A 27,999-nucleotide genomic window follows, 5' to 3' on the forward strand; every position below is an offset into this window, starting at 1 on the left:
ATGGATGTCAAAACCGCTTTCCTTAACGAATATCTTGAGGAAGATGTTTATATGGAACAACTTGAAGTTTTTGTCAAACCAGATAACCTAAAGAAGGTGTGTAAACTGAAGAATTCAATTTCATTCGTACCAATAAGATTAGACACATTCGATGAAAATTCAATTTCATTCATCAGGAATTAGAATTGGGAAATGTACGCATTGAAAAGATTCATACATATGATAATCTAGCAGATTCTTTCACAGAGGCTCTACCTCAAAGCAAGATTAAGAGTCATGTAAAAGGAATCAGTCTACGGTTAGCTAGTGATTGGATTTAAAATCTATACTTGACTAATATCTGGATATTCAGAACTATGTATCAAAGATATATCATCTCCTATGAATATGTGACATCAATTTTGTGTTGAATATCATTGTATTCTATATTAACATGCTATTCAATCCTTGAATAATGTAATTATTCAAATTTTGTCGATAGCCAGTCACTGTTGATGGAGCAGCTGTGAATTCAGACTAAAATGAATCGGCTTGGTTGATTTCAAGAAGTGAAACAGAAAGGTGTTGCATCTAAATTCATATGTGCTTGTGTGAGAACAGCTATTGGATATGACCTGCATCAAGAATCACTTCATGGATCGATATCATAAGTGAATCTTGATTACAGGTAAATATCTTTATGTCTTTCGATCTGAGATGCATATTGGAGAACTCAAGTATAGGGATTGTTATACTTTGACATTGTTAAATGTTGTTTGTAACTGTGCAATTATAAAAACCTTAGTTGGGTAGAGAATGAACTATATGAGAGTACGTATGTAGTCAAGATGGGATTTGTTCCTCTTATTGGATGAAAGTTAGACATCTAAGGCGCCTTTCTTAAAAGTTGGATGGCAAATGAGAATAATCACGTTCCATGTCTTATATCCAACATGATGTCTATAACAAATAGAATATTGATACACTTACCTTATACTTCAATTGTAGCTAGTGAGATCTTGTAGTTGGATGTTGATTGATGATCTCCCTTCGTGTGTTATTACAGGCATTAGCTCATTGCTAGACGTCAGTTACTGTCTATGTCAGTCTTTAATTGAATCTTGTGGAAGTGGGAGATTCTTGGATCTATATGCCCAAGAATCAATATTCAGTGATATTGCTAATAACATATGATCCTATAGGGTACCTTAATCAAGTTGGTACTTATTGAATGTTTATTATATATTTGATATTAATAAATAAATTCAACTCTTTTATTTAATTAGAGAAAATTTATAGTTCTATGAAAACAGTATTTTAAGAAGTAGAAAAATAGTCTTTATATGATATGGTATCATATAATAAGTCATGTACAAAGTTTTGGAAACTTTCTTTTATAGCCTATACTTTTAAATATAATATTCAAAATGCTATGCTTGGATGCGTTTGTAAATAGAGGGTCTCTTACATGAAGAATACGCAAGTTTTTGTCTAAAATCCTCTCCTTCTTTTCTCTCAAAACCGTGAGCTTCAAAGCGCTTGGAGCTCTTTCCCCTTTTGAAGATATTACAAGTTTTTGGTGTTTACTTTGTGTCTTTCGTTTGGTGCTTAATTGTTTAAGCACTTAAGACTTAAAGAACAAAGTTGTACAAGATGAAATCTAGCAATTTCGGTACCTTATTCTTGTTGGTGGATTACTTGTAGAGAAGATTAGCTCGTTGTTCTTGTCATCTACTTCAACACCCCAAATCCAAGAAGGTCCAAAGGCTACAAAGGTTTTATTTTCTAAACACCCTATAGTTGTTATAATATCATTCTAATTTCTTTAAAATGATCCTTGATGGTTTGTTTTGTTTCTTCATTCAAATTTATAGAAAATTTTAAAGCTTCCATAGCCGGTTTTTGTGAAAAACTATTTATTTTATGCAACAAAACCCTTCAGTGGTATCAGAGCCATCTTTTAAGTGTTAGAGTGATTTTTATATTATACTAATATTCGATTTTTGGAAAACAAACAAGGATTTATTTTTAGCTAAAGAAATATCTGTACTTTTTTTCTTTGGCAACTTGTTATTAAAAGTGTATTATTTATATAACCATTTTTTCATGCATATAAAAGTTGCTTTAGAAAAAACAAAGAGTTGTTTGTGGATATGTTTGTTATATATAAACAAGCCAATTGCACATTTGTGGTTTGTATTTATTTATTCATATGATGATATAATAGATAAATAGATATTATTTCATTTGTTCGTTTTATATGTAATAAATTAGTTTTAGACTAGTTGTATTTTACTTTTAATAAAATCACCTTTCATACCTCTCAGTGATTCCTGTACAAACAGAATATAGAGGATCCTGAATATGATTCAAGGATCCTTCCCTGAACAATGCCCCAAAATTATAAATGTGAAATATAACCGTTAGTGTTTTAAGTATTTAGAGGTATAATTTTTAAGTAAAAAATGAAGTAAAAATTTCTAATGGAAGGGTAATTTGAATTTCAACGAGTAGATTTCTAGTCGTTGGGAAGGGTCCAATCAACTTTCTACCTCTCAGTGATTCATGTATAAGTAGGATATGGAGCTCCTCAATTTCATCTAACTCTTAGCTTTTTTGCTGGAAGTTCATCGAACATCATCAAAAGTAGTATTTTTATTTATTTTCTCCTTCCTAGTTTTCTTTTTCTTAAAATGGCCAAAGAAGGAGCTTGTTCTCGTGCAAAAATCATAGCTATACATGATGATGATTTTATAGACCAGAAGCACCTTTCCTATGAGGAAACTTGTACCTTTGATGACAATATTTTTGAAACTTTGAGTTCAATGGGAAGCTTTCATGCTAGTGCTATCTTCAAGCCTTTCTATATTAGGATCCAACCTGATTTTATTCTATATTAGGATCCAAACTGATTTTATTTCTTCTATTTGGGTTTGTTTTCCTGGGTAACAATTTATGCTAGGCCTTACATATCCCTTTTCCGTAATCATTTCCGAATTTTTTTGAAATCACCAAGATTTCAAATATTCAAGTCATGCTAGCGGTTTAGAGGGTCCATTATTGGATTTATAATATGAATCGATCCATGGATCTCACCATTGGTCTAAATGAATTATCTTATGTCTATGACCTTTCTACCTTTGTGAATTCTAGTTATTTGTTGAAATTTAAAACTAGCGGATCACCTATTGTACAAAATCCAAGGACAACGATGCTCCTTGGAAAAAAAGATACCTTTTCATAAAACATGACTTAATTCTCGGTGAAGATCTTTCACCTCAATCTTGGTTTAAAAAGGGTTACTTAGTTTAATATTAAGGATCCTAATATTCACACTACTTATTTTGCTTAATTTTTTGCAGCTTTCAAGTTTGACGACTTAGTCCCCCCCCCCCCCCCCCTCTCGCTGAAGACACCGAGGATAGGATCATGGAATTCCTTGCTCTGCCTAAGGCTATCATGACATTCAAGCTAGATCATTCTAGTCATCAAGAAAGCTCAACCACTATTATCCCTATGGCTACTGATAGAGATCCTTAAGCACTTTCATCTTTAGTCTTTGAGAAATTATTCAGAATTCTTTGATTTTTTCAGGATCCAAAGCCACACTTGTCAGTGCTCATTTCTCCCTTTCTAAGCTTGATACGACTATGTCAAGAAGGTAGATATTTGTAACGAAGTAGAAGATTAACTCCTCGCTTTCTCCAAAAAAAGGTCCACATTGATCTGACTATGAAGACTTCGGGATCCCGGAAGAGGAAAACTTCAAAAGCCACGAATTTGAGCTTGCAAAAAATTAGAGCTGAGGATGCACATCAGAGGCTGGTCTCCTTTTCTCAAGTTATAGGAATTAGTGTCTCTTTTGTTTCTTATGCTTTGTGTTTGAATCGTTCTAATGTAACTCTTGCCCCAAGTCATTGATTGTGTTTCCACCGACTTGAGGATCTAGGATGAAAAGGGTGAAGAAGATTTAAGATAAAAAGAAAAATTATGGAAGGTGACCAACGAGGATCTCCTAAGATGAGTGTAACTCATGATCATGGAAAAGGCCAATAAAGAGGAGGAGCATGATGCAGATATGGCGGAGGTGATCGCCGAATTGAAAGCTAGCAGCGTCATGGTTGTTTGGGAGGCCAACATAAAAATAGTTGAAGATGTTGCCAACATAGGATCCTGGAATCTGGCTAGGTGGCACACAACCTTTGCTGAATTAAAGGGTGAATCTATCAAGACTAGTGAGGATCCTGGGGGGGGCAACATCCAAATGCGAATGAAAAGAAGAAGAACTCAGGCGATGATGACCAAGCTATGGTCTAGGCCTATTAGATAAGAATATTTTTCATGATTTTGTATAAGATAATGTTTTTTTCTTATGCAATCGATTTACAACTTCTTTGTTTATGTATGGCCGTTTCATACTTTTCCGCTTGCATGGTTAATTTTGCTTGATGTGACTGTAGAATTTCCAAGGATCCTTACATAGTCTGGATCCTGAAAAGTTCAAACTTTTATAGATCCGATTAACTTGAAAAGGTTAGTTATCAAATTTGGATTTTGAAATAATCAAGATATTTTATAGGATAATAAACCTTTTTACGTATGAAAAACAACGTTAAAGGATAGATAGAACTTGGTAATCGTTTGACTTAGGAGAAATCCATAGTTATGCTTCCCTTAGTTGTGTATGGTCCTGGAGCATTCATATGGAAGGATCCTTGCTTTAGAAGTACAATAGAAAGGATCCTTGATTGGTTTAAACGTTGTGAGATTTGGGGATGATTGTATCTTAGAAATAAATAGGAGGTAACTCCAACTCGGTAAAATAATTGTGGAAAATCGTGTTGTTGTAACATGGTAATGTTGCACGTCCTGCATTTTTCTACGAATTATCCCAACTATAGATAACATGTCGATACCATATCTTTTAGCAAATGACTAGGGAAAATCCTAATTCAAGGTAACATGTTAGTGTTACCAGCCTCAGTAAATTACTAGGGAATATCCAAAATCATATGATAACATAAAAATGTTATAAACCTTATGTATTTTCTGCGGAAGATCCCAACTTGAGATAACATGTAAATATTATTAACCTTAAATTCAAACTTTCGGATCTTAACTTATGTTCAGAAATAAGAGGGTTGCCAAGTCACTGAAGCGTGAAAAAAAAACCCTTATTCACATCCCATAATAAGATTTCGTGTGACCAAGTGAGGTGTAGAAACCTTAACTTCCGTGAAAGAAGTAATTAACTCTTCAACCCTTGGAGGGGATTAAGTACCCTTAGCCGTAGGAGAGATGACCAGTCTTTATTTGTAGTTATCTATATAAGTACCTATTACAATCATCAAGACTATGCATCTACTGGGACCCCTGAATCCTAGGATCCTCTAATGTCAAGATCATTAAATGTCAAGACACCTACATGTTAGATTCCTTGAGTATTATGCTCTTAGATTTCCTACACAAAGCAAACATTAGCCTGTGGAGGGCATTAGCTTGGCTAACACCCTTCCGATGCTTAATTCATTGTTGGTTTTCATAATAATAAAAAGAATCAAATAAGATTAGAGGGTAGAGAGAGCTTACCTTGATTTTGTTTGAAAATGATCGACATCACTTACATGAAGAATTTTTTAGGTGGATGACATTCTAGGCCCTTGAGAGGACAATACCTTCAAGGGTGACTTGCCAATATGCCCGCTTTTCTGCTTTCGAATCAATGTGATAAGGTCCTTCCGATTTAAGTGCCAGTTTACCTACACTAGGATCCTTAGTATTTTCGAATGTTTTCCTAAGTACCAAGTCACCCACTTGAAATATTTTTACTTTGAAGTTCTTGTTATATGTTTAAGTGATCCTATGTTGACGGACAACAATACGGATCTTGGCAAGATCCCTGTGTTCATCAATGTAGTCAATATCCTATGAAAGGATCCTATCGTTGTTCTCTTGATCTTGAAGTTGATATCTTAATATTGCGATCACCACCTCAGTAATGATAACAACTTCTATTCTAAACACCAACGAGTATAGAATTTGGCTAGTGCCTGCTTTTGAAGTGGTCTTATCTGCCCATAGGACAAGAGGAAGTTTGTTGGGTAAATACCCTAAGAACGATTTGATGAACATAATATGGAAAATAATAACGAACACAATTATGAAGATATGTTGAATGATCAAACGATTTATTCATGAATATGAGGAATAAATTACACTATAAGAACAAATTAAAGTAAATCTTCTCTACCTAAGAAACCTCATTATGTTTGGCGGCTACATTTTGCCTCACTCTTAACCCTAATGATGAATAATACATGACAATATATAAGGAATAAGACAAGTCTTGGGCCTAATAACCTACACTTCATCAAGGGGGGCCATTATCATAATCCATGGAGTACATTGAACCCTATATTCTCCCACTTAAACTATGGAAAGGGTGACAAGGCTTCAATTTCCAAAACAAGCATCTAGCAAATAAGAAAGGATCTCATGACAAGGAATATTAAAAGCAATCCACGAATCTTGATTCTTCAATAGTCTTCAAAAACGGATTCTAGGATATATAAACCAAGCACTTAACTAATGTTTTTAAACTTCATTTTCAATTGTAATCCCAAAGATCTTCAAGAAAGTCAAAATTGCCATAAAAACCCATTTCAGAATTAAGTAACAAAATATCTTATTGTCTTTTAAGAACTCCCCTCCAAGTCACAATGATCTTCATATATGCTAATGATATAAACCACAAAAAAATATCATGTAACAATACAAATTTAAGATTCGCAACGTCAATTGATCGACCAATAACTAAAAGTCAGAGATATATCAAAGCTTTAGAAGAGTTCCTCTTAAACTTTTCTTTAAAAGATACTTCTCTATAAAAGCTTTAGAAGAGTTCTTCTTGAACTTTTCTGTAAAATTTACCTTCATATCGACACCAAACACAAGCTTCATCACAAATCTTCAAATTTGACAAAATCACAAATCAAATTTCGAATGGCCATATCAAATTCTCCCCATTTTTATAATCAAAAAGCGATTATAAAACCTTCAAATGGTCATGAGAATGGTCTTGAATGGATAAACAAATATTATGCTCCCCCGTAACAAAATGGAAAAAACAATGAAGTTTAAAATCCAAAACAATTGAAAAAATTAGATGTTATCGTGAAAAACGACTTTCCGAATCGTCAAGACTTGTCGAAATCTCATATATACCGTTCACGAAAAAATATGTGCATTAAAAACCCAAGTATGTTCATCAAACCTTAAATTTGCAAACAATTCTAAATATTGGGAAAAATCGTCACATTGCTAAATTCAGGGGACATAAATGGAAATTCTGAATCATTTTCCATTTAACTTGTGATAATTTCATAAATGGGAAGAAAACTGTCACTTTGTCAATTTTCTGGGGACCAAGTGTGTAAATTTGTAGTCTTCTTCCTCATTTTCCCCTAATAAACGAATACAACTCACAACTCGTAACTTGAAGACTTGAACTCTTAATCTAAACATCAAACAACTCCGATCAATCCTTTGTTCCAAGCACACAATTCCAAATGCCAAGTGATTCAACATCACACTCCGATTTCAAGTCAAACATTCCGAATCAATCAATCAATCACAGTTTCGATTGTGTATCAACATCAAATCCGATTCCGAATCTATAACACCGAAATTTCAAAACAATTTTTCATTTTTAATTTAATAAAAATACTCCAATAATAATTCTCAAAAACAAGTATCAGTTGTTTTTACATAGCATAAGTGAAAATCAAAATCCCCAGAATCTCAAAACATCACCACCATAAGTGTGTACTAATCATGCCAGCGCCTTCTCGCGATCATCATTGGTACCTGAAACACATAACACGAAAACATTAAGCAATAATTCTTAGTGAGCTCACCAAAATACCACGTACATCACATACGCCTTTCCAGGCCATAGCACTATGGGATCTTCCGATCCAAGTGTCTCAGGGGATTTCCATCCCATAACTTTGTTAACCTTCCGGTCCATACTCTGTTGGCCTTCTGATCCATATCATCATATTCATATCATAACATATTACATATACATCATGCATCACATTTTTATCATACACATAAGCCCTTCCGGTCACACATAATCACCCCATCAGGTAAGGCATAATGAGAAGACTCACCTCGAAGATGTCGGATAATCACTCACGCTCAATCTCCGACCTAGCTTCCTCCTATAGCATAATTACATCTCTAATTAATACCTTCTTAACTTAATTTGACTAATGCCCTTAAGTAAACACAAGTCAACTCTGGTTAACGTTGGAAATAGCCACCCCCTTGACCCAACTCGTTGAGTCATGCACTGACTCGGCGAGTTCAGACGTGAATTCCTACCCCCTAAATCCCAACTGACTCACCAAGTCTTTCCCCCAACTCAACGAGTCACTAATTGTGTGAGTCACGGGACAACCCGGTCTGACTCGTCGATTCTGCTCATGCACTCAGTGAGTTCATTCCATGATCAAACTCAAATGGCTTTCTGACCTTCCCAAACATGATAATCATGTAAAGGTCACATCTTGGCACCCATGCAATGACTACAAGGCTTCTTTTGGTGAAATAACCTCTAAAATGGTAACCTAAGTCCACAACTCAAAAGGAAACGCATAAGGTAGAGTATTTGGGACTCTCTGGACCTTCTAAGGTCCAGACCTAGGTACCAATTCCCCATGGGACCTCTCACACTCCAAATACAAGCTAATCAAGGCATGAAGAAACCATAGATTTGACAATATCAACAAGAACACGAAAATAAGCTCTGAATAATACCTCACATAGCTTCCTCTGCCCAAATGAAAGTAGATCCAAGCTCTCCAACTCTCCTAGCATGACCTTCCTCTTACCTTCTTGCTAAAACACACAAGGATGATGAATAATAGCCTCTTTTCTCACTCACAAGGACTCTCAGGTGATCTCGTGCTCTCAAGGACAAAGGTAGCCGCAATGAAGGGCTATAAGGTCCTTTAAATAGGTCTCAGACCTGGGAAATTAGGGTTTTACTCACCAGCACGGACTCGTCGAGTCCCCTCACCGACTCGTCAAGTCCTCTCATTAATCCAGTCATCACCATGCGACCCCACTCGACGAGTCTAGGCATCAACTCGTTGAGTCTCTCTCTTAGGATCCAAAAATAAATGATAAAAATAATACCTAAAATCTAGGATTTTACAATTCTCCCCCACTAGAATCAGACTTCACCGCCGAAGTCTCGCTCTACAAAAAATTCCAGATACTGCTACCGTATCTCTAACTCTGGCTCTCAAGTCAGCTTGGACCCCTTCCGATGTTGCCACTGAACCTGAACTAGGGACACTTCCTTGTTCCTCAGAACCTTGATCCTCCTATCTCGGATCGCGATCGGCTTCTCAACATAGTTCAGGCCTGCATCCATTTGAATGTTCGCTAATGGAACCACTTCTGACTCATCGGCAATACACTTTCTCAACTGAGACACGTGGAAGGTATCATGAATCTAACTCAGCTCAGCAGGTAGCTCCAAACGATATGCTACTCTGCCCACCATAGTTGTCACCCTGAATGGACCGATATATTGAGGTCCTAACTTGCCTCTCATCCTGAATCGAATCACACCTTCCCAAGGTGATACCTTTAGGAGAACGAAATCACCAACCTAAAACTCGAGCTTTGAGCGACGCCTATCAGCGTAGCTCTTCTGGCGACTCTGGCTGTCAGCAGCCTCTTCCCGACTTGCTGAATCTACTCAATCGTCTATAGTACCCATCACACACTGTCCTACCTCTCCCCAACAAATGGGAGTCTGAAACCTCCTTCCATATAACAGCTCGTAGGGAGGCATACTGATGCTCGAATGGCGGCTGTTGTTATAGGAAAACTCAGCCAAAGGCAGATACGTGTACCAACTTCCTCCGAAGTCTAATACACATGCCCGAAGCATGTCCTCGGGTGTCTGGATAGTCCGCTCACTCTGACCGTCGGTCTGAGGGTGATAAGCAGTGCTGAAATGCAATCTCGTACCCAACTCCTCATGAAACTTCTTCCAGAACCTGGAAGTAAAACGTACATCTCGATCTGACACAATCGAAATCAGAACCCCATGTCGAGACACCACCTCCCTCACATATATTCTGCTAACTTCTCTGCGGAAGAACTCTCACTGATAGCAAGGAAGTGAGCACTTTTCGTCAATTGATCCACAATCACCCAAATTGCATCGACACCCTTTGGGGTTCTTGGCAGTTTGGTGATGAAATCCATAGAAATCTGTTCCCACTTCCACTGGGGAACCACAAGTGACTGCAACTTTCCATGCAGACGCTGGTGCTCGGCCTTAACCTGAAGATAGGTCAAGCAACTCTTTACAACCCACACAACATCTCTCTTCATACAAGGCCACCAATAGTCTCTCTTCAGATCCCAATACATTTTAGTGGCCCCGTGATGGATCGAGAATTTAGATCTATGCGCCTCCTCCATCAAAACACTGCGTGCCCTGCCAATAAACGGCACCCAGATCCGACCATGAAAAGTCATAAGCCCTCGGCTATCAGTCACAAACTCAGATACCTGCCCAATCACTCGCTCCTTCTTGTGGTTCTCCGGTCTCACAACCTCTTCCTAAGCCTCACGAATGGTATCTAACACCGGAGTCATCATGGTCATTCTCTAACACATACCTCATATCGGAACATTCTCTGCTCTCCAACTCAGGGCATCGGCTACCACATTCGCCTTGCCCGGGTGGTACTGGATCTCACAATCGTAATCCTTCACCACATCCAGCCATCTCCTCTGCTGCATATTCAGGTTAAGTTGATCCATCAAATACTTCAAACTCTCGTGGTCCATGTAAATGGTACACCGAACCCTGTACAAATAGTGGCGCCAGATCTTGAGAGCGAACACTACCGCTCTCAACTCCAGATCGTGAGTGGGATACCTCGCCTCATGAGGCTCCAGATGCCTCGATGCATATGCTATCACATACCCCCTCTGCATAAGCACCGCACCCAACCGTGATATCGATGCATCGTAGTATACCACAAAATCCTCAATTCCCTTTGGAAGGGATAACACCGGGACTTCACACAACTTCTGGTGAAGAGTCTCAAACGAGGTCTGCTGCTCCGGACCCCATAAAAAAGCAACACCCTTCTGGGTCAACCTAGTGAGTGGCACTGCAATCTTGGAGAAATCTTGAATGAATCTCCGATAATAACCGGCCAACCCCAGAAAACTCCTAATCTTCGTGGCGGACTTCGGCACTTCCCAACTCATCACTGTCTCAATCTTGGCTGGGTCAACCAATATCCCATTTTGATTAACAAGACACCCCAAGAATTGGACCTCTCATAACCAAAAATCACACTTGGAGAATTTGGCATAAAGCCTCTCCGACCTTAATACCCCGAGGATCTCCCTCAAATGCTCCTGATGCTGCTCTCGGGATCTAGAATACACTAGAATATCATCAATAAAAACGATTACAGATCGATCCAACATCGGCCGACATACTCTGTTCATGAGATCCATGAACGCTGCTGGTGCATTAGTGAGCCCAAAAGGCATCACCACAAACTCATAGTGCCCATATCGCGTCCTGAATGTTGTCTTCTGGATATCCTCATCACGCACCCTCATCTGGTAATATCCAGACCTCAAGTCTATCCTGGTAAACCAAGATTCCCCCTGAAGCTGATCGAACAAATCATCAATCCTCAGCAGCGAATAACGGTTCTTGATCGTTAACTTGTTCAGCTCCCGATAGTCGATGCACATCCGGTGCGAACCATCCTTTTTCTTGACAAAAAGGATCGGCGCTCCCCACGGCGAGCTACTCGGCCAAATAAACCCCTTACCCAATAGCTCCTGAAGCTACGAGGATAACTCGTGCATCTCTGGAAGTGCAAAGCGGTAGGGCGCCTTGGTGATAGGTGCTGCCCCCTGAACCAAATCGATACGGAACTCTACCTGCCTCTCGGGAGGCACACCCGGCAACTCCTCGGGGAAAACATCCGGGAACTCGCACACTATTGGAACCTTGCCAATTGATCTCGGTATCCTCGTATCCATCACATAAGCTACGAACCCCTTGCAGCTCTGCTACAAACTCTGCCTTGCTCTGGTAGCCGAACAGAACGCTAACCCACTTCGAGTTCCCTCGCCATAGATTGTCAACACTCCCCCACTAGGATCTCGAATAGTCACCAATTGCTGCTTGCAGTCTATCACAGCCCCCAAATCGGCTCAACCAATCCATGCCCACAATGATACATACGTCCCCCATTGCAATCGGGACCAGATCTACCGGAAACCCAACGCCGAAAATCTCAAGCACACATCCTCAAATCATGTTCGTGGCATATACTGCTCGCTCGTAGCTATAGAAACTCGTAGAGGTTGACTCATCGCCTCTCGTTGGATACTGATGTGTCTACTGAATGCTAATGAAACAAATGACCGATTCGCACCCGAGTCAAACAACACAAAAGCAGGTACAAAATTCACAATGAAAGTACCTTCGCATATCATAATATAAACACAAGATTTCATCATAAACAATTAGTAACACAATACATACCAGCCACGACGTCGGGCATTGCGCGGACCTCCTCTGCTGTCAACTGCAAGGATCTCCCGCGACCCTTTGGTGCCCCGGTTTTCACTAGCCGAACCTCAGTAGCGCGCACGGAGGCAGGGGCAGATCCCTGTTGTGCTCCCTGTGTTGTCCCTCGCAGCTAAGGACACCCGACCTTCTAATGGCCCGTCTGGTTGCAACGAAAGCAAACCATGAATCCCTTGGGGCAGTCATTGGCTACATGCCCCTCCTTGACACATTTATAGCAAGCACCAGTTCGACAAACTCCATCATGTCCCTTGCCGCACTTTCCGCAAGTGCGGCCCTTCTGGCCTCCAGATCTCGAATCGGCAGGCTTTGCCCACTTGGCTGCCAGCTGAGACTGTACAGGCTGCCTATCCAACCCTTGAGACTCGACCTCCTCCCTGGCTTGAGTCTCCCACTCAATCTCCCTCTTCCGGGCATTTGCCTGAAGCTCAACAAATGTTCGGTATGTCGAGTTCGATACGAACTCCCGAATGTCCGTCCTCAGAATGTTCAGATACCGGCTTATGCACGCCTACTCAGATGACATGTGCTTAGGGCAGAACATCTCCCTCTCATGAAACTTCCTGGTGATCACAATCACTGACTCAGTACCTTTCTTGAGTGTCAAGAACTCCTAGGCCAACCGTTCCCTTTCCACCGAGGGAATGTACTCATCTCTGAACATAGTGGTGAACCTCTCCCAGGTCACCGCTGAAATCTCCGCAGAAGTAAGATGTGCCGTCACAAATTTCCACCATTCCTTCGCTCCTAAGCAAAGCTGGTTCAGTGCAAACCGAACCCTCAGATGCTCTGGACACAAACAGGTGTAGAAGCATCCCTCAATATCAGATATCCATCTCATCGCAACAATTGGATCCTACGTCCCATCAAACTCTGGTGGCTTCGTGTTGCTGAAGTCCCGATACAGCAATGCATCACCCCCTTGCGGCCGAGCAGTAGCGACGGCTGCGGTGGTCGCGGCAACAACAACGTCAGTAAGAGCAGCGTACCGCTCATCAAAGGTCTCAATCTGCGTGGTCTTGATAGACCCAAACATCTCTGGTATCTCAGCTCGGATGGCCGCATCCACCTCATCGTGAATCATCTGGCGGAGCTCCTCATCGCTCGCACCCCTCTCGCTAGTCCCCGGTCTGTGGCGTGTCCCAACCATGATGCCTATGAAATACAAGATAAAAATATCAGAGAGTTGCTTGAGTATCCTTGCACTCGTAACTCAACCCTACTTGCTCCCTAGTACCCTAAGGATTCTTACTTGGACTACGCACTGATCCGGTGTCTTCGGTAGTACGGGCCCAATACTACTGCCCACACCACATTAAAATTCACCCCAAGTCCTCCTCCTAGGATCCCAACTCACAAATACTCTACATATCGCTAGCATAGGCTACCCTTCGGTAAGCCTCTCATAAGCTCCTCGCTGCTACCTACTCACTCTCAAGCATCTCTTAGCAGCAGAAATCTCCTAGGCTAAGGCATCATAAATCAGGTCACTTTAGTCCTAACATGAATACCTAGCCTACTCTATCATGCATAACATATCATATCATATCTCATAACACATAATGTAAGGGTATTTTGGGAAATCACCGTTCGGGCGCTGGTTGATCGTACACACTGCTTCTTTCTGCTTATCTTTTACTTTTTGAAAAAATTGTTTCTTTTATGAAAATGCTTGTCAAATCCTCAGTTTGAGTTCAAATACACCAGAAGGTGAATCCAAATCCCTCAAACCAAGGCTATGATACCAACTTGTAACACCGAAATTTCAAAACAATTTTTCATTTTTAATTTAATAAAAAGACTCCAATAATAATTCTCGAAAACATGTATCAATTGTTTTTACATAACATAAGTGCAAATCAAAATCCCTAGAATCTCCAAACATCTCCACCATAAGTGTGTACTGATCATGTCGGCGCCTTCCCGTGATCATCACTGGTACTTGAAACACATAACACGAAAACGGTAAGCAATAATGATTAGTGAGTTCCCCAAAATACCACGTACAACACATACGCCTTTCCAGTCCATAACTCTATGGGATCTTCCGATCCAAGTGTCTCAGGAGATTTCCATCCCATAACTCTATTGACCTTCCAGTCCATATCATCATATTCATATCATCATATTCATATCATAACATATTACATATACAACATGCATCACATTTTTATCATACACATAAGACCTTCTGGTCACACATAATCACCCCATCGGGTAAGGTATAGTGAGAAGACTCACCTCGAAGATGTCAGATAATCACTCGCACTCAATCCTCTGACCTAGCTTCCTCCTATATCATAATACATCTCTAATTAATACCTTCCTGACTTAATTTGACTAATGACCTTAAGTCAACACACGTCAACTCTGGTCAACGTTGGTCAATGCTCCCCCCCCCCCCCCGACTCAACTTGTCGAGTCAGGAACTGACTCAGCGAGTTCAGATGTGAATTCCAGTCCCCTAATCCCAACTGACTCACCGAGTCTTTCCCCCAACTAAGCGAGTCACCAACTGTGTGAGTCACGGGATAACTTGGTCTGACTCCTCGAGCCTTCTCATGCAATCGGCGAGTTCATACCATGATCGAACTCAAATGGCTTTCTGAGGTCAAATCTGCTTCTCTAATTTATAGATCTGACCTTCCCAAACATGATAATCACGTAAAGGTCACATCTTGGCACCCATGCAACGCCTACAAGGCTTCTTTTGGTGAAATGACCTCTAAAATGGTAACCTAAGTCCACAACTCAAAAGGAAAGGCATAAAGCAGAGTATTTAGGACTCTCTAGACCTTCTAAGGTCCAGATCTTGGTACCAATTCCCCATGGGACCTCTCACACTCCAAGTACAAGCTAATCAAGGCATGAAGAAACCCTAGATTTGACTATATCAACAACAACATGAGAATAAGCTCTGAATAATACCTCAAATAGCTTCCTCTGCCTAAATGAAAGTAGATCCAAGATCTCCAACTCTCCTAGCTTGACCTTCCTCTTCCCTTCTTGCTAAAACACACAAGGATGATAAACAATAGCCTCTTTTCTCACTCACAAGGACTCTCAGGTGATCTGGTGCTCACAAGGATGAAGGTAGCCGCAATGAAGGGCTATAAGGTCCTTTAAATGGGGCTCATACCCAGGAAATTAGGGTTTTTGTCGCCAGCACGGAACATCGAGTCCCCTCACCGACTCGTCGAGTCCACTCATTAATCCAATCATCACCACGCTACCCCACTCGACGAGTCTAGGCATCAACTCGTAGAGTCTCTCTCTTAGGCTCCAAAAATAAATGATAAAAATAATACCTTAAATCTCAGATGTTACACAATCAAGCAAGTTCTTTTAAGTTCCAATCATGATCCATTTTCATTTGTTCCGATTGTTTTAAGCTCCGATTACAAGACCCACTTGGTGATTACGAACTTGACTTCAAAGCAATTCCGAACACAAATAGAGAATCCGACCAGATAAACAGTAGAAGAATATCATAAATCTTCATGAATAATTGAACGAACAATATCCTTTATTACAAACAACCAAAATACCAAAAACCTTCAATAACTTGTGTAGAAAATCATCAAATGAAGAACTGACATTTTAAAAATCAATAGATCTTCAAAAACCCGCTCTGATACCACTTGTTGGGTTAAAACCCTAAGAACGATTTGATGAACATAATGCATAAAATAAGAACGGACATGATTATGAAGATATGGTGAATGATCAAACGATTTATTCATGAACATGAGGAATAAATTACATTATAAGAACAAATTAAATTAAAGCTACTCTACCTAAGACCTCATTATGTTTGGCGGCTAAATTTTGCCTCACTCTTAACCCTAATTATGAATAATACATTACAATGTATAGGGAATAAGAAAAGTCTTGGTCCTAATAACCTACACTCCATCAAGGGGGCCCATTGTCATCATCCATGGAGTACTTTGAACCCTACAAATATCTTCTGCCCATCTTTCTTTTTTCTGATCTAACCACTTCTTTATATTGTTGATCTTATTGCTAGATTCAGATTGACCATTATCTTGAGGATGAACATGGGTGGAAATTATCATTTTAATCCCCCAACTAGTGCAAAAGTCTCTAGTTCTTTTGCTTATGAAGTGGGATCCATTATCACATATGATCTTTGCAGGGATGCTGAACCTAGTAAGCATATTACCCTTGATAAATGAGACCCATTCCTTGTCTCATACTTGAGTAGAGGCTTCATACTCTATCCATTTAGAGCAGTAGTTATTCATTACCAATATGATAACTTTTAAACATCTAAGGTATGGACCTTCCATGGATTTCTTGTATAACTTATCTTGCATCATCACATAATGTGAGACCCTCATCTTGAATGCCATGTTACTTTTTCTTCTTCTGGAATGATGCAATTTTGGAGATATTCTACAATGGGTTGGATCTAGGATCTTGAGGTTGGGAAGGATTTTGATGTTAGGATCCTTATGAGGAAGTTGACGATCAGGGTCATTGATTGTAGTGACATTGGTTGTATCCTCGTGATCGTCGGGATCCTTCAGTTTTTTAGTAGGAGCTTTGATTATTAAGATCATAAATTATTAGGATTCTGGTTTCTGGTGGGATCCTAAGAGAAGATCGTAGATTGACTAAAGCACTTGCTTCGATATTTTCTTCTCTGGGAACTTGTTTTTGGCTTAATGTTTCGAATTTGGAGGCTAGCTTTTTAAGGATTTGTAGGTATATTACTAGTATTTCGCCTTTCTTTGAATAGGATCCATTAAAGTGGTTAGTTAATAATAAGGAATAAACAAATACCTAGAGATCCTTGATTTTAATATTTGTGGCTAGCTGTAATCCCATGATTAATGCTTCGTATTCAACTTCGTTTTTGGTTACATCGAATTCGCAGCTTACTGTATGGGGTATGATGTCCGCCTATGGCGATTTTAGTATGATAACAAGGCATGTTCCTTTAAAAATTGGAGATCTTTCAGTGAAGAGTATCCATGTTCCCATGATTTCTTCTATTTGGAGTTCTTTGCTCTCTAACCTTATGTCATCACTTTAATTAGCCATAAAGTCTACTAGTTCTTGTGACATTATTTATGATATTGGTTTATATTTTATATCATATAAGCTTAGTTTTATGGACCATATTTCCATTCTACATGAAATATATGGTTTTCTCATCACACTCTTGATAGGGTAGTTAGTTCTCAAATATATAGTGTGTGTTTCAAAATAGTGTCTAAATTTTGTGGAAGCAGTTACTAATGCAAATATTAATTTTCAAGATGGGAATAACTAGTCTCGGGATCTAGGAGACTTTTACTTACATAATATATGGGATGTTGTCCCCCATTCAGATCCTTGGCTAAAACGACACTCATAACATTAGAGGACACAGAAAGGTAGAGTAGGAGTAGTTCCCCATCTAATGGTTTTACCAAAAAAGGTGCTGAACTTAAACATCTTTTGAGTTCGTGGAAAGCATCTTCATGCTCCTTGGTCCACTCAATCCTTTTTTCTACTTCGAAATGTCATATAAAGATTTGCACCTTTATGAGGATCGTAAGATGAACCTATTCACTTCTTCAACTCTTCCTATTAGTCTCTGAATATTTTTGTAGAGGATGTGGATTTTAAATAGTTGGTGGCTTTTATTTTCATTGGGCTTGCTTCTATTCACCTTTTAGTGATCATATATGCAAGGAACATGCTTAATCTCATTCCAAAGTGACACTTGGAGGGGTTCAACTTCATCTTATACTCGTCGAGTATGTCAAAGTCTTCTTTAAGGAACTTACATGATCTCTAGACTTCCATGGTGTCCCCTAGTTTATCCTTGAACATCCGATTGACTAAACTTTGATATGTTGCACCTACATTTTTAAGACAAACATGCATAGCTGTATAGCAGTATACATATACATGTTTTGGTAATAAATGTGGTATCCTTTTGGTCAGATGGTTCCATTTGGATTTGTTGCAATCCTATTGATGCATCCATAAATGTTAGCATTTCATGGCCCGATGTAGCATCTATCATGGATTCTATGTATGGTAGAGGGAAATGATCCTTGGGGAAAGCCTGATTTAGATCCGTATAGTCCATACATATTATTTATTTTCCATTCTTCTACTGCATGATGACCATGTTGGCTAGCCGTCTTGGGAACTTGACTTCCTTGATCACCCTTGATTTAAAGAGCTTTTCTACTTATTCTTTGTTGATCTACTTTCTTTTAGGTGCATATTTTGTTCTCTTTTGTTGTATTGGTCTGAAAGAGTGATCAATTTTAAGTTTATGAGTTATGTTATTCTTGTCTATACCTGTCATATCCTCACGCTTCTAGGCGAATGTTTTCCTTCTATCTTATAGGAAATTTATTAGTTCTTTTTCGATTTATTCTGGAAGTGAGGATCATATGAGGACTTTGGCTTCACGATATTCGAAGTTCAGGGGCATTCTTTTACATCCAGTTCTCTTGTCTCTACACACCCATTCCCCTTCTTTAATTTCTATGTTTTTTGTGGTTTAGTTGAAGATTTCATCGATGTCTTGTAGCATTCATTGGATTTTCGTTGATCACATGTGATCTTTACTTTCTGCCATGGAGTGGACATTTTTACACATTTATTGTATGTCAAGGAGACAATGTTCATATCGTGGATCGATGGTATAGGAGGACATTGTATCAATTACACAAAATCGTTGCATAGATTTTATCCCTCTATGTAAATAGGTAGCTTTATTTCACCGAAGGTTGGTTTCGTTTCGCCACTGAATTTGATCAGCACTAAGGATCTTTTAACTATTTCTCCTTCGGGGATGTTCATCCTTTTCAGAGCATCCATAGGTATGATTTTGACTGAGGATCCTCCGTCCACAAGTATCCTTCTAACAAAATGATTGGCGATGTAAAGATTGTTCACCAATCCATCATGATGCGGATCATAGACGTCTATTCTGTCTGATTTGCCGAAGGTAATCTTTTTCTCGATTGTGATCGATGTGTTTTTCTGTGGCCTTTATTCTTTCTCTAGATTTGACACTTTAGCAAGTCTTTTTTCTACAAAATAAGAGGTGCCACAAATGTCAGATCGTCCAGAAATCATAGTGATTACCTTAGCATCCACAGGAGGGGATTCTGATTTTTATAGGATCTTGTGAGTATCCTAATCCTTTTCTCTAGATCATTGTTTTCTTCTTCTGAGGATCTCATTCATATATCCATTTTTAATTAGGTAACTAATCTCCTTTCGTAGGGCTATGCAATCTTTAGTGACATGACTAAAGTCCTTGTAGTACGCACACCATTTGGACTTATCTTTCCCGGAAGTGGACTTTTCCCCCCCTTTTCTTAGTTATCTCACTTTTTCGCCAACATCCTGCATGGAAAATATCAAACCTATAACATCCAAATAAAAATAGTAGTCATTGGTCTTAGGGAATTCTTCTTCTTCCCCTTCATCCTCAAGGGCATTAACCCAATGATAATCACATCTACAGTAAGGTTTAGGTTTATGGGATCTTTGGACCGGGGATTCGGCCATCCTATTGGGATTTTCATATGATATTAGAGGGTTGATCCTCTTCTAGATCTCCTTGTCTTCTTCGAGCCTTATGAACCTTAGTGACCCACGCTTTACTTCATCCATTCCTTTCCCTGGAGTCATTAGGAGGTCTTTAGATAAAAGGGAGTCTTTCTTTAGGCCCATTTTGAAGGTTTACATGACATTTTCCATGTCGATGTTGTGGATACTTGAAACTTCCCTACCAAACCAATTCAAGAAATCCATGAGGGATTCCTTAGGATCCTGAACCACCCGATAAAGATCACTAGTGATCTTTTCGAATGTTCTGATACAAGAAAATTGGTAGTTGAAAATATTAACTAAATATCTAAAAGAATTAATAGAATAAGGAGTACCATATTGTAGCCATTTCAAGGTTGATCATGTAAGGATGGAACCAAAACCCTTGTACATTTCAAGCTTTTTCCAAGTGTGTAGGAATGGAGACGATTTCCATTTTTTTCCTTGTATTGTGTCCCATGTTCTTTAGGATCCGTAGTCCCGTCATAAGGCTTCATAATGGGAGTTTGGAAGCGCCTTGGGACCTCAGTGTCAGTGATTACAGGAGCAAATCTCGAGATCATGTGGCTTAATGGGGAGTTTTTGTTGACGAATTTTTTGTTGGGATCCTGGTTGTTAGGAGTGACAATGTTTTTGTTGGGATCCTTGTTATTAGGAGTGACAAAGTTTTTGTTGGGATCCTGGTTGTATGGGCTTGCTGTCTTGTAGTTGGGTCCCAAGTGGGAACAGACGGTGAATATCGTGGATCCTATGTCACGGTGGTTCACTGAGGATCCCGTGCTGTCGAAGTTTAGGATTTTGGGCTGCAAGATCGAGGATTTTGGGCTGCAAGATCGAAGTTTAGGATTTTGTGTGTGTGTGTGTGTGTTGTAAATAATTGGTCGTATTGTAAATAATTGGTGGATGACATAATAATTTGTGCATGGTAAATTTGTCAATATTTCTAATTAGTTACAATTATATGTTAGTAAAATTTGTAGTATAAATACCTCTTCATTGTAAATAATGAAAGACACCAAAAAGTTATAAGAGATATAACTTTCATATTCTCTCTAAATATTCTTTCTTCTCAATTAAAGTTATTATCAAAGTTTAGTAGTTTGTTTTGATTTAAAGTTACATTAATTAGGTTAATTCATAACACGTTATAGCAGGAAAGCTCAAACCAAGGTTATTTAGAAGTGGAAATCACATATATCTTAATCAAGATATGTATTACTTAGTAAAAACATTATTAATTATAAAAACCTTCATCATATTAAAATAATAATAATATTAATGAATTAATAAAAGTTATACATTATGGACTACTAACGATTTTTATTTCTCATACTAACATTTACATTAGCAACTAACTTTTATTTATGCATACTAACATTTACACTATGCAACTAACTTTTATTTATGCATACTAACATTTATATTATGCAACTGACTTTTATTTATGCATACTAACATTTAAATTATATTTATTTATACATGTCAATGTTTATTTTTTAGTCTTCATAATTTTATTTTAACATTTACTAATATTTATTAATGTATCTAATTAGTAAAATTATACAAAGTAAAGTTATGTATTAGTTATAAATCTTATTAAATGATTTATAAATATACACAACGGATATATATATATATATATATATATATATATATATATATATATATATATATATGCAACGGTTATAAACAGTAAAAACAACGGCTATATTTTTTTTACTACAAATAAACATATTTACCCAGCTTATTTTACCCACAATACATATTTCTCTCTTTTATCAAACAAATCAATTTCAATAAATCAAGCTTCATGATGATTCACCCGTTTGTGATAATCATGACTATAATAGTCATGTTACTTTTCATCCCAATCATTAACATCGAAGATAATATGGAATTTCATATACTTTTAGGCTTGTATGCAATGTTAGCTTTACCGCTTCTTTTTTGTGTAATATTTATTGAAATAAATGGATTTTATTTTTTATTTTATTTTTTGAATTTATAGTTACATTATGTCCAACATTGCAAAGCTCGAGTTTGCAGTACTTGAAGTTAGTACGAAAAACTATGTGCCATGGATGATAGATGTAAAAATGCATATTGAGTCCATGGGAATCTCAAATGCTATAAATGAATTTAATAATTGCTTGGCACAAGACAAAGAAAAAGCACAAGTTTTTCTTCGTAAGCATATTTATGAAATGTTAAGATTTGAATATCTTGATGTTACTAATCCAAGTATTCTGTGGAATCTTTTGAAAGAAAGATTTGATCATCAAAAGGAAGTTATACTTCCAAATGCTAGAGATGAATGGAGAGCACTAACGTTTCAAGACTTCAAGAAAGGAAATGAATACAACTCAGTTTTGTTCAGAATATGCTCACAACTCAAATATTGTGGACAAGAGGTTACTGATGAAGATATGTTGGAGAAAACCTACTCCACATTTCATGCAACAAACATTACCTTGATGCAACAATATCGGATACAAAAGTTCACAAGATATTCTGAACTGAATGCATGTCTGCTCGTTGCAGAGCAAAACAATGAACTCTTGATGTAAAACCATGAATCTCATCCAACAGGATCAGTAGCACTTCCTGAAGCAAATGCTACAAATATTGATGGTCATCGAAACAATACACGTGGACGAGGGTGTGGTCGTGGTTGAGGTCATGGACGAGGTCGTGGCTATTTTAATCGAAACCAAAGCCATAATCAGAACCATAATTCTGGTCGTGGTCAAGGTAATAATCGTGGTCGTGGCAAGGCTTGACACTGGGACGTCACAAAAATCTGATGGTTCATGTTATAGATGTGGTAGCACAGGCCATTGGCTAAGGACCTGTCACACACCTGCACATCTTTGTCAACTTTATCAAGAGTCCATTAAAGGAAAAGGAAAAAAAGCAAACCTCATTGATAATGTTGAATTAATTCACTCCGCTAAATGTTGTCGTTTTCTGCAACGACATGGAAGACATAAACTAAAATAAATCTATTATTGTTCTAGTAAAACTGTTTTTCCTTCGTTTAATTTTCATGTAATGCCTTTGCTTCAATAAATGAACATTTTTTAATAGTAATTATGATTATGTTTATTCACTTATTATTCCTTTCATATGTGAAGTTTAATATGAGTCCAACTGGAGCACAACACCAAGAAAAGATTGGAGATCCTTGTATAGCAGATAGTGGTAGTACACATACTATTCTGAAATCAAAGAAATAATTTTCAAAATTAGTACCAACAAAAACAAGTATACATACAATATTAGGTCCTGTAGACTTGATAGAGGGAACCAGGAAAACCCATTTTATATTACCAAATGGTACAAGATTTTGTATAGAAAATGCCTTATTTTCTCCAAAGTCTAATAGAAACTTATTAAGTTTCAATGACATATATTTCAAAGGATATGACACAAAGACTGTGACCATTGAAAATAAGAAATATATATATATATATATATATATATATATATATATATATATATATATATATATATATATATATATATATTATAGACAAAAATCATGTGCTTGAAAACTACCAACACTTGATTCTGGTCTGCATTATGCATATATACATATGATTGAATCAAATATGGTAATCGAATGAAAACATTGTGATCCTGGGACATTTAGTTTATGGCATGATAGGTTGGGCCACCCAGGGTTAACAATGATGCGAAGGATAATTGAGAATACACATGGGAATCCACTGAAGGACCAAAAGTTCCCTCAATCCGATAACATAAAACCATGTACATCTTGTTTGTAACGCCCGCAGATCCGGGCTAGTCAATTTAAAGGCAATAGGGGTCAAAAACGACTTTTCGACAAAAAGATTATTTAGAATAAATAATCTTAACCAAGTTGTAGAATATGTCACAAGGTTTCCGTACATATAAAGAACGCCGAAATCCGAGTTATAACGAAGAAGTTATGACCCGTCGAAGTTTCGCGTCGGAACCGGCACGGCGCCGGGAAGCGTAAATAGTAAATTTATGATAGAGAGAGATTTAGCCTTAGTGCTCTAAATGAAAGTCGTAGAATATGTTAAACTAAGAATATCGATAAAAAGAACGCCCAAATCTGACTTCGTATGCAGAAGTTATGATTTTTTGAAGTTTCGGATTAGCGGTGTACAGCCCGAAATTCGAATTTTAGATCGATTGATTTTTAGCCGACACAACCTAAACAAGAATCAAAGATCTCGTTATTAGTAGCGTAACGATAAAAAGACAGACGAAAATGGACATCGGATAAAGAAGTTATGAGATTTTAACGGACCAATCCTGTCCCGGCCTGTTAAAAATATAACTTTAAAAATAAAGTCAAAATTAGCCGACGGAGTCTAAACGAAAGTTGTAGAGTACGTCTCCACCTACGCGTGGATATAAAAAACGTCAAAAACGGAGTTCGTATGAACGAGTTACAAATTATAATAGCATATTTACGTATTAAAATAAAGTATAAATCATGTATACGTACACATATATATACATATGTATATATCATTAGAAAGGTATCGACGATGCGGTCATTATAAGACTAATGTTGAGTTCTTTCGACATTAGTTTAGTACAAATATCATTAAATCCATTTAAAATAGTATTATAGAGGGGTGTTTAGTTGTTTATATAACTAAAAGGTCATTAAGTAATTATGGAGGGTAGTTTTTGAAAATTCAATTAGTATAAATAAGAGCCTTGGGCTCTCATATTTCTTGCACCATTCTCTTGATTCAAGAGTCTTTCTCTCCTTATCCCCCGAGCATTTCGGTCCCTCGTGATTCGACTTCTCTTTCTGTAGTTTTAGTATAGTAAGGTGAGCGCTGAAGCGCTGCACGAATCTTTCTTAGAAAGATTCAGCGATGAAGTTCTGCCCCTGCAGAGCCAGACTCCTAGCTAAAATCCCCTTGAAAGTAAGTTATGCTTACCCTATTTTAAATATAGTTTATATTTAAAATTAGTATTGTTATTATAAATTTATAATAAATATTTGAGCTATTATTATGACTTATATAAGTGTCGTTATAATATCTTTTAACTACTCGCGGTACGGGGAATCTGGTTTAAAGGGCCGCATAGGGTTGTTGGATTTCAGAAGTGCTATACGCCAAATGGTCCTGCCCTCCGGTGTTTTATGTCTGGCCCCTGTCTGTACATAGTAGTTGGAAAGTATTGTTTAAACGCTTATATAATAATAATAATAAGACTAATAATTAGTGACGGTAATATTAGACTAAAATCTAGTGGTGATAATATTAGGTTTCGTCAAAGGAAATTATTTTAAAGTAAACGAAGCGCTGTCCGAGTACCGAGTCACCACCTTCTCAGGTGAGTGCATAGTCCTTTTCATCTTACACATAGATATGAAGTATTTTATATAAACTACGTGCTATGTGTGCATATTATCTGAATACTTGTTGTCTATGCTGGATGAACGTTTTATACATGTTTTAAAGAATTTAAGCTGTATACGTATTTTATATATACGAATATGTTGGGTATGAGATGGGTAGATGAATGATGAGAGATAGAAGATGATACATTGGCAGTTATAGACTTAGTGTCTATGGGACAAACACCGGTAGCTATGGACTTAGTACCTGTTAAACGTTGGTAGCTATGGATTTAGTACCTGTTGGGAATTGGTAGCTATGGACTTAGTACCTGTTGAACATTGGTAGCTATGGACTTAGTACCTATTAGATAAAGACTGGTAGCTATGGATTTAGTACCTGATGAATAGACCATAGCAGCTATGGAATTAGTGCTTTATGAACGAACATTGGCAGCTATGGATTTAGTGTCAGTCCTATAACCCTGGAGGTAAGGGACTTCGGAATAAACGAATGCAGTATAGATGACTCTTAGGTTAAATCCTTAAAGAGTAAAGAAGATAATGGGGATGGGTAATTGGGTTGATTGTTTGATTGAACATAGTAATTATATTATTGTGGGTTGAAAACCCTATGTACTCACCAGGTTTCCCAACCTGACCCACTCAGTTTATGTATATCACAGGTGACGAAGTGAAGTGACATTACACTGAGAGATTTAAAAGAGATGTAGATCACTAGTGTAAATCATTGTAAGTTCTGTTTATGCTTATGTTTCGGTATTAACGATGACATCCCAAACATTTTAAAATGAAATAAATACGTTTCTTCGAAAATGTTTTAATAACGTATTTACCATGTTTTTCTGGGAACAAATTCCGCAACCTTTTTATAAAATGAAGTACTCTGATTTTTATAAAGCATAAACAAAATCGGTCTTTTCTGGCTGTGATTTTGGGGATGTCACAGTTGGTATCAGAGCATTAGTTTAAGAGAACTAGGAATATGGATTTATTTCTAGACTTAAACTTAGAATGCTAAGCGATGATTGTGAGGTGTGAGCACTAGCTTATTTTAGGAATAATGCCTAAATTGCTTTTATGTGCTAAATGCTTTGCGCATGATATGATTTGTTCGGATCTATGGTCTGTTGCCGACCGGATCTGGAAACCTTATGTGTTTAGGATTCTAAGCGTTTAACTAAGATAATAGAACTAGCATATAAACGTTTCGGGGTGATAAGGATGATTTAAGACGTCAATCCTAAATTAAGATCTAGATTCACCTTATTCGGTGTAGAGATCAAGATGGCAAGAACCCGTAGCGGAAACGTAAATGCGAATGGGAACCGAAACCAACCCCCAATGGTTCAGCAAATACCTGTTGCTGAAGAAGTTGCGCCTGAGCCAGTCACCATGGCTGGAGTTCAAGCCATGATTCGGGCTAGGTTAGCTGAACAAAGGGAAGAAATGAGACAAATGTTGAACATGGACGAACCTACCGTACATGTTGAACCAACGGAGCCAGTTCCCGAGCAATCTGAGGAAGGGAACTACAGCCGCCAAGTGAGTCAAGTAGGGACTCAAGGTGAGCAAAGGGATGGCCCAGAAGGGAGAAACAACAAGGATGGGCGGATGTACAAGAATTTCTTGGGTGCGAAACCACCAAGTCTCTCAGGAAGCCCGAAGCCGGTTGAGATTATGGATTGGATCTCTGAGATGGAAATGGTGTTTGAGAGCTGCAGCTGTAATGAGAAACAGAAGACTATCTTCGCAGTAAGACAGCTGAAAACTGGAGTCTTGAGCTGGTGGAAGCTATTGGCAGATACGATGCCACGAGGAGAAGCCTTAAGGATGTCGTGGGAAGAGTTTTTGGAACAGTTGAAAATGCAATACTGCTCGGAGATAGATCTGATAGACCTAAACAACGAGTTTCAGAACCTGAAGAAAGGAAAGATGAGTGTTGATGAGTATGCCACCGCATTCACCGAGAGGATGAAGCTATTCCCCTACTTGGTGCCTACTGAACTCTCCAAGATTGATAGGTTTGCTAACGGGCTGCCCACTGACTTTGGCCCAATGGTCAAAATGACAACTACCTTGAAAGCAGCTGTTAGGGCAGCTAAGAACGTAGAGGCCCAGATAAGAGAAAAGGGTCTAGAAAAAGATAAGGTAGGAGAGAAGCGGAAGTTTGAAGGATCTTTGAGGCCGAACAAGGAAAGCAAATTCTCAAAGCTTGGAGGAGCAAATGGAGGTGAAGCAAGATGGTGTGATAGATGCAAGAAGAAGCATGGTGGAAAGTGCAACGAAGAAGTGACTTGTTACAAGTGTGGGAGGACTGGTCACTATTCCAAAGACTGCATGCATAATGACAAAGTATGCTATGGATGTGGAGGCAAGGGGCACATTTCCAAAG

At 38.1% G+C, this 27,999-nt stretch overlaps 1 protein-coding gene across 1 annotated transcript; it reads left to right on the forward strand.

Annotated features, from left to right (window-relative positions):
* LOC145016844 (uncharacterized) lies at window positions 1-22,797 on the forward strand. Its single transcript, XM_078975028.1, has 3 exons — window positions 1-96; window positions 177-298; window positions 22,239-22,797. Exons 1-3 carry the CDS (start codon window positions 1-3, stop codon window positions 22,795-22,797), a joined length of 777 nt encoding a protein of 258 aa, XP_078831154.1.
* Window positions 22,798-27,999: the final 5,202 nt, after the last annotated feature.

This window comes from Lactuca saligna, chromosome 9 (genome assembly GCF_052625555.1).
Source record: "Lactuca saligna cultivar CGN05327 chromosome 9, ASM5262555v1, whole genome shotgun sequence".
Taxonomy (NCBI): Eukaryota; Viridiplantae; Streptophyta; class Magnoliopsida; order Asterales; family Asteraceae; genus Lactuca; species Lactuca saligna.